We start from the raw sequence: 15,643 nt of genomic DNA on the forward strand, positions 1-15,643 counted from the left end.
TGTCCACATGTAAGGTTATACATTATTGTATATGTGTATTCCTTTTAAGGTGTGTATACTTGGGTATACACTTATATGTCATTTCTGATATTTGTTTATCATGTCTTTTTGGTGTAAGCTGTAAATGAATTATAATTAATCTTGTTGACATGTTTTAAATTATCACATAAAATTCAGTCGTTGAGATATGATCAGTTAACTTAGAATAATTATTGCTTGACATATGTTTGTTTGGTTAATCTACATTCTTTCTTAGAATCTCGGGACGAGATTCCTTTAAGGTGTGTATATTATAACACCCCTATTTTTATTCTCCTTTTTAATTAAATATATATAAAGTTAAATAATAATAATAATAGATAAAAATAAAAAGGATAAAGATAAAGATTAGAAAGAGATATGGTAAAGAGGATAAACCCCATTCTTTATTTTTAAGGAGTTTTTGAAAAAAAAAAAAAAAAAAAAAGTGTTTACACGGAGAGTTTTAAACAGTGGAGGGAGGGAGTTTTACAAAAAAAAAAAAGGGAGGTTTCTTGCTGGGGATTTGTTGGCAACAGGAGTGTATCACAAGTGAGTAGATTTTTCTTTTTATTTCTCTTTGATATATATTCTCTTCTACGATCTATTATCGTAATTATTAATGTCTTGTGGTTTGACAAAAGATCGGTTAGAACGGATGATGTAAGTGTTGTTTGATATGGTGTCAAGGTTAACAATTAAAATATAATGGGTAATTTCCACGTTGGTTTCCTGTTGGATAATTTCGTATGTATTAATACACTTATCTTGTGCGTGCTGGATGGTTTTCTATTGGATAATTTCGTATATATTAATACACTTATCTTGTGCATGCTGGATTTCTCCTCTTAAATTTTGTTAAGGTTTGGTTACTTATATTAACTAAGAATATTTGAGAAGAAGATGAACTGAAAAAGGGTGACCTGAAAAACTACACTACAGTCAGAAGTTTCTTACTAGATGGAGGTCAAATTATAATTGGATTGACTTCATATTTAATCTGTAGTTTTATAAGACATTGTAGTCTGAGTGTCTGACATATTAAAACTTTAGACAGATCCAATGGTTGGATTTCTGTTGAGGCGTGCATAAGTGTGACAGGTCGTAGTGTTTCTACACCAGAAAAACTACAGTGCGCAGTCTTTTGTTTCTGCTTAGATAGTGACCTTTCCGTACTCGGATTTTTATGAAATTTAATCCATAGTTTCCTGACACATTGTAGTCTTCCATATTAGATTTTTTAGATTTATCCAATGGCTTGATATCTGTTGAGGCTTCCATTAGTGGGACTGGTCGTAGTAGAAACTACACCAGAAAACTGATGGGTGCAGTCCTTTGTTTATGCTTAGATAGAGGTCAACCTATTATCGGATTGCCCTCAAATTTAAATCCGTAGATTCTTGATATCCAGTTAAATGACATATACAAAGTTTAGGCAGATCCAATAGAAATTACCCATTATATTTTAATTGTTAACCTTGACACCATATCAAACAACACTTGCATCATCCGTTCTAACCGATCTTTTGTCAAACCACAAGACATTAATAATTACGATAATAGATCGTAGAAGAGAATATATATCAAAGAGAAATAAAAAAAAAAAAATCCACTCACTTGTGATACACTCCTGTTGCCAGTAAATCCCCAGCAAGAAACCTCCATTTCTTTTTTTTTTGTAAAACTCCCTCTCTCCACTGTTTAAAACTCTCAGTGTAAACACTTTTTTTTTTCTTCAAAAACTCCTTAAAAATAGGGAATGGAGTTTATCCTCTTTACCCTATCTCTTTCTAATCTTTATCCTTTTTATTTTTATCTATTATTATTATTATTTAACTTTATATATATTTAATTAAAAATGAGAATAAAAATAGAGTTGTTATATAGGCTGTCGTCACTTTTCACATATAACCCCGTAATTAATCCTCCTGCTTTCACTTTTCACATACAAGTGTATAACCTCGTATCAATATTGCTGCTTCGGGTACTGAATCTCCAAGATTTACTCAGGATCTCAATTCCACAAACAAAACCCAACGTGAAACCGTAGCAATTTACATTTTGTATGCTTGTGTGCTTGAAACTTTGAACTCATGATTGAAAATGTCATAAGAATATATAATTAATGAACAACCGCTATGCTGTACTGATGAGGGTAAAACTTATAGTTTCAGATATAAGATCACATAACAAAAATATAATGGGATCGAGATAGGAAGACAATTCGGTATGCCACCACACGCTTGGATATGATGTGCAATTCTAGTATGATTACAGAACTTACAGTGAAATGGTCTTCAAATACACTTATCTTGATGTACAAAAATCCTCAAACTGTAGTCTGACCTCAATGCTTACTGGAGGAAGATGATTCCACGGAAGCCTTAGTTAAATGGAAGTCAGCATTGTGGGCTAGTGAGCCCCAGTACCTGTGCCATGTTTTGAATGAAGTGGTGAACGTTGGTGTACATTATTATGCTGACCTTCACCATTTTTTGTAGGACGCATAGAACTGCGTCGGGTTTCCTTAGGCTTGTCCTCAATTGCTTTGATCTGTTCCAAAGTCTCTAAAACCTCTTTCATGGATGGCCGGCTTCTTGGATCAGGGCCAAGGCATCTTAGAGTAAGTTGAGCTGCGTGAACTGCACCTTTGACAGGAAATTGGTCCTTCAGTCCCGTGTCCATGATGGGCATAAGCTTTCTACGGTCAGAAAGCATTGGCTTTGCCCAGTCAACCAAATTATGTTGGCCACCAGGGCGATTGGTGTCAATTGCTCGCTGACCTGTTAGCATCTCTAGTAGGACCACGCCGAACCCATATACATCGCTCTTGACGTATAAATGACCTGTTCAAAAACCCTTATCAGGAACTCAAAACCCCAAGAAAAATAAGTAATTTTACTCGCACAAAACGTAACAAAAAGATACACTTTGTTGGGACTATGAGGTATCTAGCTAGTTCTAACATGTTCTACTTAGTTGCATGCGAAGCTTAGAGCCTTAGACATTATGAAGACTAGAATGGTGCACGTGCTACGCACGTTTTTCTATCTCTTCTCATCCTACCATTTATCTCTCTTACACATGTCCACCAAAAGCCCAACAATTTCTCTTTCTCTCTTTTAGATAGGGCTAAATTAGGTAAATAATTAAAAAATAGAGGGGCAAATAACAACTGACAAAGTAACCAAGAGATACATAAAAAAATATTAAAACACTATTGCCCCACTGTAGATGAGAGGTGCGATCTTTAAAGTATTTTAGATAAAATAAGTATATTTCTGTCAGCAGAGTAAGAGTAGCCTTACCTGTGGCTACGTACTCGGGAGCTGCATATCCATATGTGCCCATCACACGTGTTGTCACATGTGAATCACCGGTTGCAGGACCATTTTTTGCCAACCCAAAGTCTGATATTTTTGCGTCAAATTCCTGAAAAATAAAAATAAATAAATAAGTAAATAAGTAAACAGAATGAATTATGCAAATTTATTGACATTATAGAATCAAGTAATTATTCGAGTAAATTACCCCATCCAAGAGGATGTTCGAGGCCTTGAAGTCCCTATATATGATTTGCTTTTGCGATGCATGCAGGAACGCCAGACCACGCGCTGCACCTATAGCTATCTTGAGTCTAATGCTCCACGGAAGTGGTTGAACAGAAGAGCCTCCCCCTACTCAAAATCAATTGTGTGAGATAAAAAAAAAGTGTTAGGACTTAAATGATTTTGTTGTTCATTTTTTGAAGGACTTAATTTGGACTTTTTCTTACTTCTGAAGAGGTGATTTTCCAAGCTTCCCTTCTGCATAAACTCATAGACAAGCAAAAATTCTTTCTCCTCCCAGCAGTACCCTATGAGCTTTACAAGGTTTGGATGAGAAAGCCTCCCCAGGAAATCTACCTCAGACTGCACCAAAAAGAACAGTTAGAAAAGATGAATGTTCTGATTTAAAAAAGGGAAATGAACAATATCAATTTACAATAAAAAAGAAACCTATAACTTAATGATGACGCAACTAATAATAGTCGAGCGTATTTTAGAGTCCATTAATTCTTTGCGTGCATTGATTGCCAGATAAAATCAATAAAAAATATTAACTTATTAAGTATTAACAAAATAAATAAAATCAGATCATAAAGAGGTTTGAATATTATGGCAATTATTTAACTTCTTGAGGAAAAATAATTTCAGAGTTGACGTGATTTAACTAATCAATTTTTGGTCAAATATTATGGACTAAAGGGGATGGATAAATTAATATTTAAGAATTTCATCTAGAACTTTTGACTAAGCATCCTAATAGAGAGAACATGGCACATTGAGTGAAATTTGCAAATTACAAAATACCCCATAAAGTCATGAAGCATCTTTATTTATCAATACAAAAAGCCAAGGTAGTTGTTGTGTTCGCAATCTTCGCATAATAATGTTCATGCCGGCCGGTATATATATATATATATATATCCCAAGTTGCACTTTTTTAATATTCTTTGTAGAAAGATCATATCACCTGTGATATGCATGCAAAGCACTATCGTTAATTTTCATTTTAGGCATGCTTGATCATCACGCCAATCACACAATATAAGTTGCAATATTATAATAAAGAATAAGAATATAGAACGGTATATTCTAAGGAAAAAAAACTATATTAAGATTTCAACTGAGAATACCAATATGATATATCATCCACAAGAAAACTAACTAGCTAGATTGATGAATATAAAATAATACAAAAGAATCAAAGCAAAAGAAAACCTCTTTTTTTGCAAGATAGTCAAATACGAGGTACCAGATGTCCAGATATGTACGCAAATCTAAGGGCAAGACAAATTGCTTGGCAATTTTAGGCAGAGTTTAATATGATGACTTTATATTTAATCAATTAGACATCTATTTCATATTTAAAAATTCATTATTTTCTAAGAACAAATTTAATGATAATAATGTATTAATGTATAAGCATCAGCATTCCAAGCTAATGTTCTGTTGAAAATTTTCAGAATTTTCAGAGCACATTTTAGAGGAACATTCATCGACGCCAGTCCCACAGTCTCATCAAAATAAATGGTCATCACATTTATCTATAGATTTTACGGGAATAAATGTAAAAGAAAACATCAACACAACTACACAAACCCAAATACATACCAGACATATACACAAACAAAAATAAGCAATATGGCCTAAAATTCATTGTAATGAGTTGAAGTATGAACCTGCCACTGCTCCAAGCCAAGCATGTTTTCTGAATTTGCTTTCTTTACAGCAACCATCATACCAGTGCCAACTTTTGCAGGTGCAAAAGTTTTCTCATCAACCCAGCCTTTAAAAACTCTCCCAAAACCTCCCTCACCTAGAATAGTATCTGGCCTAAAATTTCTTGTTGCATTTTTTAACTCTGCAAAAGTGTATACTCTCAATTTTGGTGCATCCAAGATTTGTCCATCTGGGCACTCCTCTTCCAAACTTGTTGAGTGCTGCTGACGGTTTTTAGGACTCTTGCTATTATTTGGAACTTCAACTTCAATATTATCGCTGTTGTTCTTTGATAACCCTGCAAAAATAATGCAAATTTAATTAGAAAAATTGTAGCAGAAAATATAAATTTAAACTTGAGTTATTTGTATGAAGAAATAATGCTCTCTGGAAGGAAAAAAAAAGTACTACATCAATCTAATGAATCATTTGGGTAACTAAAGGCTTTCTATTTGCAAGAAAGTGACAACACTTTATGAAACTAGAAAGAAATATTCCATTGCAATTTTTTTTTTCGATAAAATATTCCATTGCAGTTAAGGGAAACTATTCAACAGAACTTTTAAGAACAGAGTAAAAGCTAGCTACAATCTGTTTTTTCTTGTAAGAAGTCAAGATTGCCTGGACTTGGAGGTCTAGTTGTAGTGGAGCATGTACTTTGATTCTCAACTGGTTCACCCCAACAATTACCCATATTTGCTTCTCCAACTTTTGTGATCCTAAAAAGTTAGAATGATTGTTTCAATGTTTCTTTCTTGTCCTTCTCTTCTAGCTAGTTTTGAGGAAGAGAACTAGAGAAGAGAGAAAAATGGAGAGGAAGAATAGCTTTGGACTTTCTTCTTATTAATAAAGCCTTTGCACTTGTTTCTTTCTTCATCTGTTTCTCTTCACCTCCCTTTGTTTTTGTCTCTTTGTTGTTGATAGTTTTTACTCATGTAAAGATTGAAAAAAACTCTGTTCATGTCAACGGCTGAGTCAGTATCCACATACAAATATCTCTCTATTGTGGCTAAGTTTTTGGGTTCTATTAGTTTGTTAAAAGATGATTCTATGCATGTTGTAAGGCCGACAGATGTTGTTGGTTGTCATATATATTGCTCTCTAGTAACCACAATGAATTGTTTGTTAATGGTAGTTTAATTTGTTACCAAAAAAAGAGGGTAGTTTATAGAAATCAATTTTGTATAACACATGATTAACCGTACATTTTTTATTTTTTAGCCCAAAATGTTCCTAACATGACATTCTACTTTGGTGATATCAGCTGCAAGGAAGTCTGGTGATGCAACAAGCAAGGTATAAATGTGACTAAACACTGAAGTACATCGTTCTCAAGACCTTCTACAGCTGAATTACGTACACTCTCTGAGGATGTGAGAACACCTGAACTTCATTTTTGTCATTTTGAATAAACAGTTACTCCATGATCCACATGCTTCAGCGTTGCCCAAGGTCTTAAGCTTCACTCTATGCAATCCCCCCAATTCCTGGTTCCGTTTACGGTCCAGAGGTTCAAACCTAGACATGGGGCTGGCTTGATACATACCAATGTTCCTATAAACATTACCTAGTAGGCTAGTATGTGAGTTTTGTGTCAGCCAGGAGCTCACAAGATATGTCCTTTACTTAGGACTCGAGATCTCTACCGGGTACAGAGATCATCTCTGTAACCGTGTTATCTCACCGTTGATCCGAATTCGAGATGTGTGTGTGCGTCTCGATACCTGTGTGTGTGCTCCGAGATGTGTGTGTGTATGCCGAGATACGAGATGTGTGTGTGTGGTACAGAGATCAATCTCTGTACCCGGTTATAGAGGAACTGGTCTCCTTTACTTATATATAAAGGTATTACAGCCACCTTGGAAAAAAAAAAAACAAATGATAACGGGGGTGGATATACCCATAAAAACACACCCATACCCCATAACTAACATAAATTTTTGTCATACTCCAATAACAGTCTAAATCCAATAATATCTCCCAAATTAATTTGGGGTATTTTCAATGGGAGGGGTTCTAGGGACATATTTTATCTTGACACGAAAACAAACTTAAAATCGTTAGAACATTTATAAGTTTTGGATTAAGCTAATTTTTTGTAGATATAATTTTATAACTATTCTAAACATTGTCACAAATAATCAAAAAAATTAAAAATTTCTAAACTTGCCAAATATAGTATAAAAAATGATGAAAATGAACGGTCTACAATTAGGCAATTTTTTAAAATTATTAACTACATTTGGCAAGTTTGAATTTTTTTGATTTTTTTGATTATTTGTGACAATATTTAGAATAGTTAGGAGATCATATCTACAAAAAATTAGCCTAATCCAAAACTTATAAATGTCATAACGATTTTGAGTTTGTTTACGTGTTAAGATAAAATATATCCCTAGAACCCCTCCCATTTCCAATAGGGGCAAAAAATTTTAAAAAAATAAATAAATAATGACCATCTCTTTTTGGTACCCGCCTGTTTTGAGTGAAAGTTTCTTTTCGCACTCTTCTTCTTCATAAACCCAAAGTTCTTATGAAGCTAGACTATAAAAGAACTCGTGGATGATCTTGTAGAAGAAATACATTTTATGTTTCAAGTCATATACAATATTCCTTTCTAATTGCTATGTAAACATCTTTCCAATTTTTCCTAGCATGTCATTCTGTGGTGTTTTGATATAACTTGTTTTTTATCTAGATTTTTTGGGCATTTTGATATACCTCTAGGCAGTTGAGCCGGATCCACTACATGTTGTCGATTTGGAATCGTTGGAGTTGGAAGAAGACATTACCTATCCGGAAGGGCCAGTTCAGATTCTAGATGCGAGAGAAAAGAGATTGCGGTCAAAGGTCATTCCGTTGGTAAAGGTCTTGTGGAGAAATCACAATGTAGAGGAAGCAACATGGGAGCAATATCCAGAATTGTTCGAGAAATAAGGTATGATTTAATTTCGAGGACGAAATTTTCTTTTAAGGAGGGTAGGATGTAAAGTCCTGAATTATTATTAAGGGTATTTTTGTAAATTTTATATTAAATCTAGGGTCATTTATGTAAATTGGTCGTCGGGTTTATATTTCTAACGTACGAAACTTAAGGAAACTTAACTCCGACTCCTAAGCCCGTTAGATAAGCAAATCTTATACGGAAATTTGACCAAAAATGTCGGTTAGCGGTTTTCTGCGTTCGAAGCTGGCCCGAGTTAATAGCTTACACGCATGATTGGGTCATCGTTATAGCATGCGGTGAGATAGAATATAGAAGCTTTAATTTAGCAGGATGGGCCGGAAAAATAATTACGACGCGACGTCAAACGAGTTGGTGGTTAGGAGTGTTAGGACCTTAAGCCTAATTGGAATATATTGGGCTTGGGCCTAAATATATAAAAAAAAAAAAAAAAAAAAAAAAAAAAAACGAAATCGCGAAACCAAAAATCGCACCTAAATTCTCTTCTTCTTCCCTAATTTTCGCCCTTGTAAAAACCCTAGGAGAGAGAAATCAAAATTCTCTCAATTCCCATCGATCCAACCCTCAATTCTTCACACTCCCAACCTAGTAACACTAAAAACCAAGCGTGAAGATTCAAATTGAGTGGAATTTCTTCGTACCGCCGCTGCCGGGTGAATGTAATTTGTTTCAAACAACTAGTTTTAACTCGATGTCGATAGCTGGTGATGTATTGATGGAAATATTGAACGGGGGTGTGGTATTTCGGCAGTAGCAGTTGGAGTAGCTAGTGAATTCGAGTATACCGAAGCAAAATCGCGGCGACAGGTGAGTAATTCCTCTCCAATCGATAGTGTAAACTTGATTCGATTTAATTGGTGGTATTGATGAAGGATAATTCAAATGGGGTGGTTTTAATGTCGACAGTAGCTATTGGTGGAGATAGAGTGGAGCGATTTTGGTGGAGGAGAGAGCTAGGAGCGATTTTGTTGCTGAATTGGTAAGAGATTTTGATATTCTCTAGTTCTATACTTTGTTGATGAAGTTATTATGGTTGGAGTGTTGAAATTTGGATGGGATTGTGATGTATTGGAAAAAAAATAATAATAATAATTGAAATTGGTTGTTGAATGTCGGCAGTAGCTTGTTTGGAGAAGGTTGAGTTGAGCGATATCGGTGGAGCAGCTAGTTAGGGAGCTGTTCTTACTGCCTCGGTAAGAATTATAAATATTCACTCTATTTCAGAGAAGTTATGTTATTTATATACTTGTTTAGGATTAGGTCGATTGATGAACGTTTGATAAGGAACACCCCGTAATTATTTCTAGATTTAAGGTGAATTGAAGAGTGGAATTTGTTTGTAGTTGGAGTTGGGAAAAATCTTAATCGTTAGTGGAATTGATAGGAGTGGTATTGACATAAAGGCATGGAGATCGAGAGTACTTGATGCGAGAAATGGCCTCAGAGCTCTGTTAACGGTAGTTAGATGAAAATTTATCCGAAACCCAATTCTTAACGTCGAGATTCTTCTCGGCTTACACTAGATAAGAATTCCTCGTTGTTCGATCAATTCTAATAATCGACGTATATGTATATGCTGTTATAGGAGTGAATTCGAGTGGATTTGGTTAAGCGGAATTGATTCAGTTAAGTGGGCTTGAGGAGAATGGAGCTTGCTAAGGTAGGAACCTACATACCAATATATGGTCTGCTTATTTTCATGCATGATTTGAATTGTTTAAATAGGAAATAGATAGTTGCGTATCAACCATGCATGTATATATGATATTCATGTTTTGCACTGTATTTCCTCGTTATAAACTATATATAGATAGCTTTCGTGTGAAATAGTTTTTTTGGTAAAATCGGGATAGCGGAGATTTGTTTTCTTTGTTAAAAGAGAAAACTGGTTTTGGGAAGGGTTCGCGTCTCTTGTCTCAGTAAGGAGACAGAGAGATGGATTTTGTATGCGGGTGAGGATTATCCGGTTGTTTGTAAATATGTGTGAGGTTCTGGATTGTCCCCGGGATAGAGTTTGTTGTTATTTACGATGATTCGCCGTTTGGGAATCATCGGTTGTCATTTACTATGACTGGCCGTTTGGGAGTCATAGGGTGTATGTGATCGATGGGGGAAATCCAGGAACTCACACATACAGGATCAACAGTTTTAAAAGAAAAACTAAATATGTATCTATAGTATTTGGAAAACAATCGGTAATACGAGTATATATATAGATATTACTATGCTTATCACGAGGGGATTTAGAAAAGGAATTGTGAATTCCTAAAAAGAAGGAACTGTTGTCGCAATTTTGAGACGGCGGTTTCTAGATTCCAACGTGGTGTATACCTTTTCGAGGTGGTGGGCCACCTTTAAAGGGATGCATCACTGGATAGTAGTCGGGAATTCCTTTTCTACTTTTCTAGATAACCATGCTTGTATGCGTGTCACGTTGTATGGTGATTAGCTTGTGTGGGGTTACATGCTACCCGATGAGGTTTAGACGCCGAGGAGTGAGAGTTTAGTCCACTCTGGATGATGTGTCGGGATCCCGAAAAAGTCTGCGTAGTCGTCGAACGGTTGACCACCGTAAGTTAGGTGACACCGTATGGGGGGTCGTGGGTCATTGTGGCCCACCCGAGCCCTAAAAGCTTTGGGGATTTTGTGTGTATTTAACATAACAACGGCATTTCAGCTCCCTGCCGGTAAAATCGAGGAAAACAACGGTGCATGGTTCACATTTGGAAAGTCTTGAACCGAGATTGCCCGCGGATCGGGTCGAGTACGTACCGCATACCCTCACCATTCTAATAGGATGCAGCGGCCACAATAGTTGTATGATGATTGTGAAAAACTCTATTTTGTATATCAATGAAGCATGTCGAGATGATTTCTGCTAGTTAGTGATGTATATATACATAGTCACAATATTTGAATACTATTATAGAAACCCTGCATGTTTTAAATGTTTTCTATAAGTAGACTATTTATTGGTTATGTATGTTTCTACTGGGCATAGTTGTTGCTCATCCTACTTAACATTTCAGATGAGCCAGTTGCGGAGGAGGTTTTTCCTAACCCTAGTAATGAAGGTTATGGTGATTTGGGAGGATTTCCTTATGCTTGACGAGGACAGAGTCAAGTTTATACTTTTGGTTGTATAGAGATAGTCTAGTCATTTTGATTGTATATATATAGAGCTCCGCTCATTTTGATGTATTGGAGTGTTGTTCATCATAAACATTTTGGGATATGTATATGGGCATCACAGTGGTGTATAGGGTGAAGATTTTGTGTATATATGGTTGTTAGAAGGGTATTATGAAATGTACAGGTTTATGACAGGTTTTAGGGTTTACGAATGTCGATTAAACAAAGGAAACTCTGCCGAAATTTCGGTAGAATTGTGATGGTGTCAGCCTCGAGATTCACTCCTCGTCCTTGGGATGTGTGCTGGGGTCTCGGGGCATGACAGAACGTGGTATCAGAGCGTCCACTATTAGATCCGTCTGGGAGCTGTAGTGGGGGACTCGGTCGCGACGCGTTTCATAAGTTTTAGTCAGAACCCGATAAAACCCTAAGTAGTATTTACGTTCCATTAAACGTTAATACTAGCTTAGCAATGTCGAGACGTCGCACGGGTAGTTGTCTTGTCACAGCGGAGAGCGTGGACACATGTCGGAAAAATTTGACGAATCGGACACCATTAGGTCGGAGTGAATTTTCATTTCGAGGTGCGGAGCGACCGCTTCAAACCTTACCTCGAGCGACCAAGGCCATCTCTTGAAATTCTACTCGCTCATTCGTGGCTCTGTGAGTTCCATAGTAGCGACCTACGCTTCTTGCATAATTTTGAGAACTCTCTCTCTAATGTATCATACACTGAGTTGGCTCTTTGTGTATGTGCAGAATAGTCACCATGGATCCGGAAAGTACTAGTGGTGATGATGCTACGGATTGTGGTCGGGAGGACTGAATGGATAGGCTCCTCGCTATGATGAATCAAATGGCTCAAGCATAAAATGAGATGAGAGCTGAGATTGAAAGTTTGAGGGCTAGTCGGAGCGAGCCCCAACCTCTTCTAACATCCGCTGTTATTCCACCTGGCGTAACACCAGAGGTAGCATCGCTAACCGTAGTGAGAGTGGAGGAGTTCAGACCACCAGTGCAAAGTCAATCGGGGTTTCTCCTTGCAAATTTCATCAGGCTACGTCCACCTGAATTTGTGGGGTCTTCTGAGGTTAAAGTAGCCGAAGACTGGTTGTTAGACATGTCTAGTATCTTTGGACTCCATGATGTGTCTTGATCTTGAATTGGTTACTTTGGCTGCGCCTTCATGCTTAGAGGTGAAGCCAAACACCGGTGGATCGGTGTTAAGGGCGTGGAGACGTTTCCTATGAGTTGGGCTAAGTTTGAGGAACTCTTCCTTTTGAGGTATGTTACAGAGGCGGCGAGAGATAAGAAGCGAATGGAATTCCTCAAGTTAGAACAAGGAAACATGACAGTGGGGCAGTGTGAAGAGAAATTCACAGTTCTTTCATGATACGGGAAGGAGTTGATTTCCACAGAAAAAGCTAAGGCTAGGAAATTCATTGACGGGCTGAAACCGTATATGCAGAGCGAGATGTCGGTCCTTCAGATCGATTCTTATGCTGAGGCTATGAGAAGGGCTCAAGGTATTGAAAGAGTGGATGATCAGTTATTGCTACAGAGGCAAGAGGTTGGAAAGGTAAGACAGTCGGCATCTCAGGGTAGGCAGGATATGGGAAAGAGGCAGGTTTACCAAGGTAGTGGTTCAGGGTCGCAATAGATGTATAGGCCAGTCATTCAGCAGGCACCACAGTGGAGGGCACCAGCTGTACACAGGGGTTTGAATGTGGTTAGGCCAAGCCTGAGTCTACTAGATTCATGGACCGATGAGTGGATCATGAGGCCACCGAGGGTACCGCTCCTTCTCGGACGTGAGCACGGTGCAGAATTTGAGGCCTCGTGGTCGAGAGCTAGATTGCAATCTGTAATACCACGAGTAGGTCGGGGGGAGAGTGTGGTTTGCTATAGTTGCGGTGAAGCTGGGCATATCAAGCGGTTTTGTCCCAAGTCCACTTCAGGGGTGGAACATAGACCACAGGGCAAGGTGTATTATCTAGTGCCAGAGGAGGAAGTTGTGGATCCTGCATCAGTGCAAGAGGAAGCCACGGTATATAATGCTATGGGGGCAGATATCAGCGCTACCGATCAAGTGGTTGAAGGTATGATATGTTTGTTTACTCATAAGGTGCATGTCTTGTTTGATACGGGTGCTACTCATTCCTTCATTTCTAAAAATATGGTGGAAATTCTTGGGTTGGAAGTAGTTAATACCGGGAGGAAGCTTATTTTATCTACTCCTCTAGGAAAGAAAACTATGTTCTTTGAAGTTTGTCACCATTGTGTGATAAAGATAGGTGATAGGGAGATGATAGTCGATCTAACGGTGATGGACCTAAAAGATTTCGATATCATCATAGGGATGGATTTGTTAGGGAAGTATCATGCCCATGTAGATTGTTTTGCCAAAACAGTGACGCTTAGAGTACCGGGACAGCCTGAGGTTGTGTTTGAGGGGATTAGAAATACGGTATCTCGAGTGGTGAAGGCCAAGTCTGACTTCAAGTATGATTGATACGGATTGTTAGCTGGTCTTAGTCTCCAAGGGGCGGGTTGAATCTTCGAGCTTGTTCCTCAGTAGTTAGTGAGTTTGCGGCAGTGTTCCCAGATGCATTGCCGGGATTGCCTCCCTGGCGTGAGATAGATTTTGTAATAGATCTAATGCCGGGAACGTCGCCTATTTTGATGATTCCTTATCGAATGGCTCCTCTCGAAATGAGAGAACTCAAGTCCCAATTAGATGAATTGAAAAGATTGGGGTTTATAAGGGAAAGCCAGTCACCTTGGGGAGCACCAGTGTTATTTGTGAAGAAGAAGGATGGGTCATTTCGGCTATGTGTGGATTATCGGAAGCTGAATAATGTGACTATCAAGAACAAATATCCGTTGCCTAGGATTAATGACCTGTTCGATCAGTTAAGGGGTGCCAAGTATTTCTCGAAGATAGATCTCGAGCAAGGCTACCATCGATGAGAATTGAGAAGAAGATATACGTAAGACATGCTTTCTTTCACACCGCGGCTAGGGCATTTTGAGTTTGTGGTGTTACCATTTGGATTGACCAATGCTCCGGCTGCATTTATGGATCTCATGCACCGAGTGATGTGGAAATACCTAGATCAATTTGTTATCGTATTCATAGATGACATCTTGATTTATTCCAAGACTAGGGCTGAACACAAGGAACACTTGAGGATTGTCTTCCAAACATTAGTTGATCATCAGCTTTATGCCAAGTTCAGCAAGTGTGAGTTCTGGTTGAATGAAATGAGGTTCTTAGGGCATGTTGTATCGGAGAATGGAATCAAAGTTGATCGTTCAAAGATAGAGGCAGTGAATAATTGGCCGAGACCGACGTCAGCGACGGAAATCAGAAGCTTCTTGGGATTGGCAGGTTATTATCGTCGTTTTGTAGAAGGATTCTCTAGCATAGCGTCGTCCTTAACTAGATTGACACAAAAGGATGTGAAGTTTGAATGGACGGAGGCATGCGAAAAAGCTTTCCAAGAGCTAAAGACGCGATTGATAACAGCGCCAGTTTTGACTATTCCAGATCCGGAGAAGAGTTATGTGATTTATACTGATGCCTCTAACACCGGGTTAGGATGTGTCTTAATGCAAGAAGGCCAAGTGATAGCGTATGCGTCTAGACAATTGAATGCCCATGAGAAGAATTATCCTACTCATGACTTGGAGTTAGCGGCGATTATTCATGCTCTAAAGATATGGAGGCATTATGTGTATGATGAGAAGTTTGAAATATTCTCTGATCACAAGAGTCTCAAGTACTTGTTCTCATGAAAGATTTGAATATGAGGAGAGGAGATGGGTTGAGTACATGGAGGACTATACATTCACATTGCAATACCATCCGGGTAAAGCAAATGTAGTTGCCGATGCATTGAGTAGAAAGCGAGAACATGTTTGTGCTCAGATGATGATGAAGTAGTGGCAATTGCTGGAGGCTGCTGCTTCTTATGGTTTTGAAATCACGGGAAATGGAAGTGGAGATCCTCAGAAGTGCTGTTATTTAGCACAGATGATAGTGACGGCAGAAAACACCTTGGTTCAGGAGATTGTGAATGCTCAGAATACATCGAGGGATGGATCTAGGTACCGAGGATATGTGAATAATGCTGAGGATGTTGATTGGGAAAAATCCGGAGACGGAAGCATCAGATTCAGAGGAAGAATTTGGGTACCTTTTGATCACTCTTTGCGGAATAGTATCTTGAAGGAGGCACATAGATCGAAGTATACCATTCAT

At 37.9% G+C, this 15,643-nt stretch overlaps 2 protein-coding genes across 4 annotated transcripts; one reads left to right on the forward strand and one right to left on the reverse strand.

Annotated features, from left to right (window-relative positions):
• Positions 1-2,165: 2,165 nt before the first annotated feature.
• On the reverse strand, positions 2,166-6,343 carry LOC147503206 (putative serine/threonine-protein kinase PIX13). 3 transcript variants are annotated; one of them, XM_086607986.1, is made up of 6 exons: positions 5,904-6,343; positions 5,243-5,580; positions 3,794-3,929; positions 3,550-3,695; positions 3,327-3,450; positions 2,166-2,864 (listed from the first exon to the last, which is right to left on the reverse strand). In XM_086607986.1, the coding sequence occupies exons 1-6, from the start codon at positions 5,974-5,976 to the stop codon at positions 2,431-2,433; spliced, it is 1,251 nt and encodes a 416-aa protein (XP_086464112.1). In that variant the 5' UTR covers positions 5,977-6,343; the 3' UTR covers positions 2,166-2,430. The 3 variants fall into 3 exon arrangements, with proteins under 3 accessions (XP_086464112.1, XP_086464113.1, XP_086464111.1); XM_086607987.1 differs by having other exon boundaries at positions 5,940-6,141; XM_086607985.1 differs by having other exon boundaries at positions 5,871-6,127.
• A 6,696-nt stretch (positions 6,344-13,039) lies between these two features.
• LOC147503207 (uncharacterized) lies at positions 13,040-13,891 on the forward strand. Its single transcript, XM_086604738.1, has one exon. It carries the CDS (start codon positions 13,040-13,042, stop codon positions 13,889-13,891), a length of 852 nt encoding a protein of 283 aa, XP_086460864.1.
• Positions 13,892-15,643: the final 1,752 nt, after the last annotated feature.

The sequence above is a fragment of the Coptis chinensis genome, chromosome 4, assembly GCF_015680905.1.
Source record: "Coptis chinensis isolate HL-2020 chromosome 4, ASM1568090v1, whole genome shotgun sequence".
In the NCBI taxonomy this organism is placed as follows: domain Eukaryota; kingdom Viridiplantae; phylum Streptophyta; class Magnoliopsida; order Ranunculales; family Ranunculaceae; genus Coptis; species Coptis chinensis.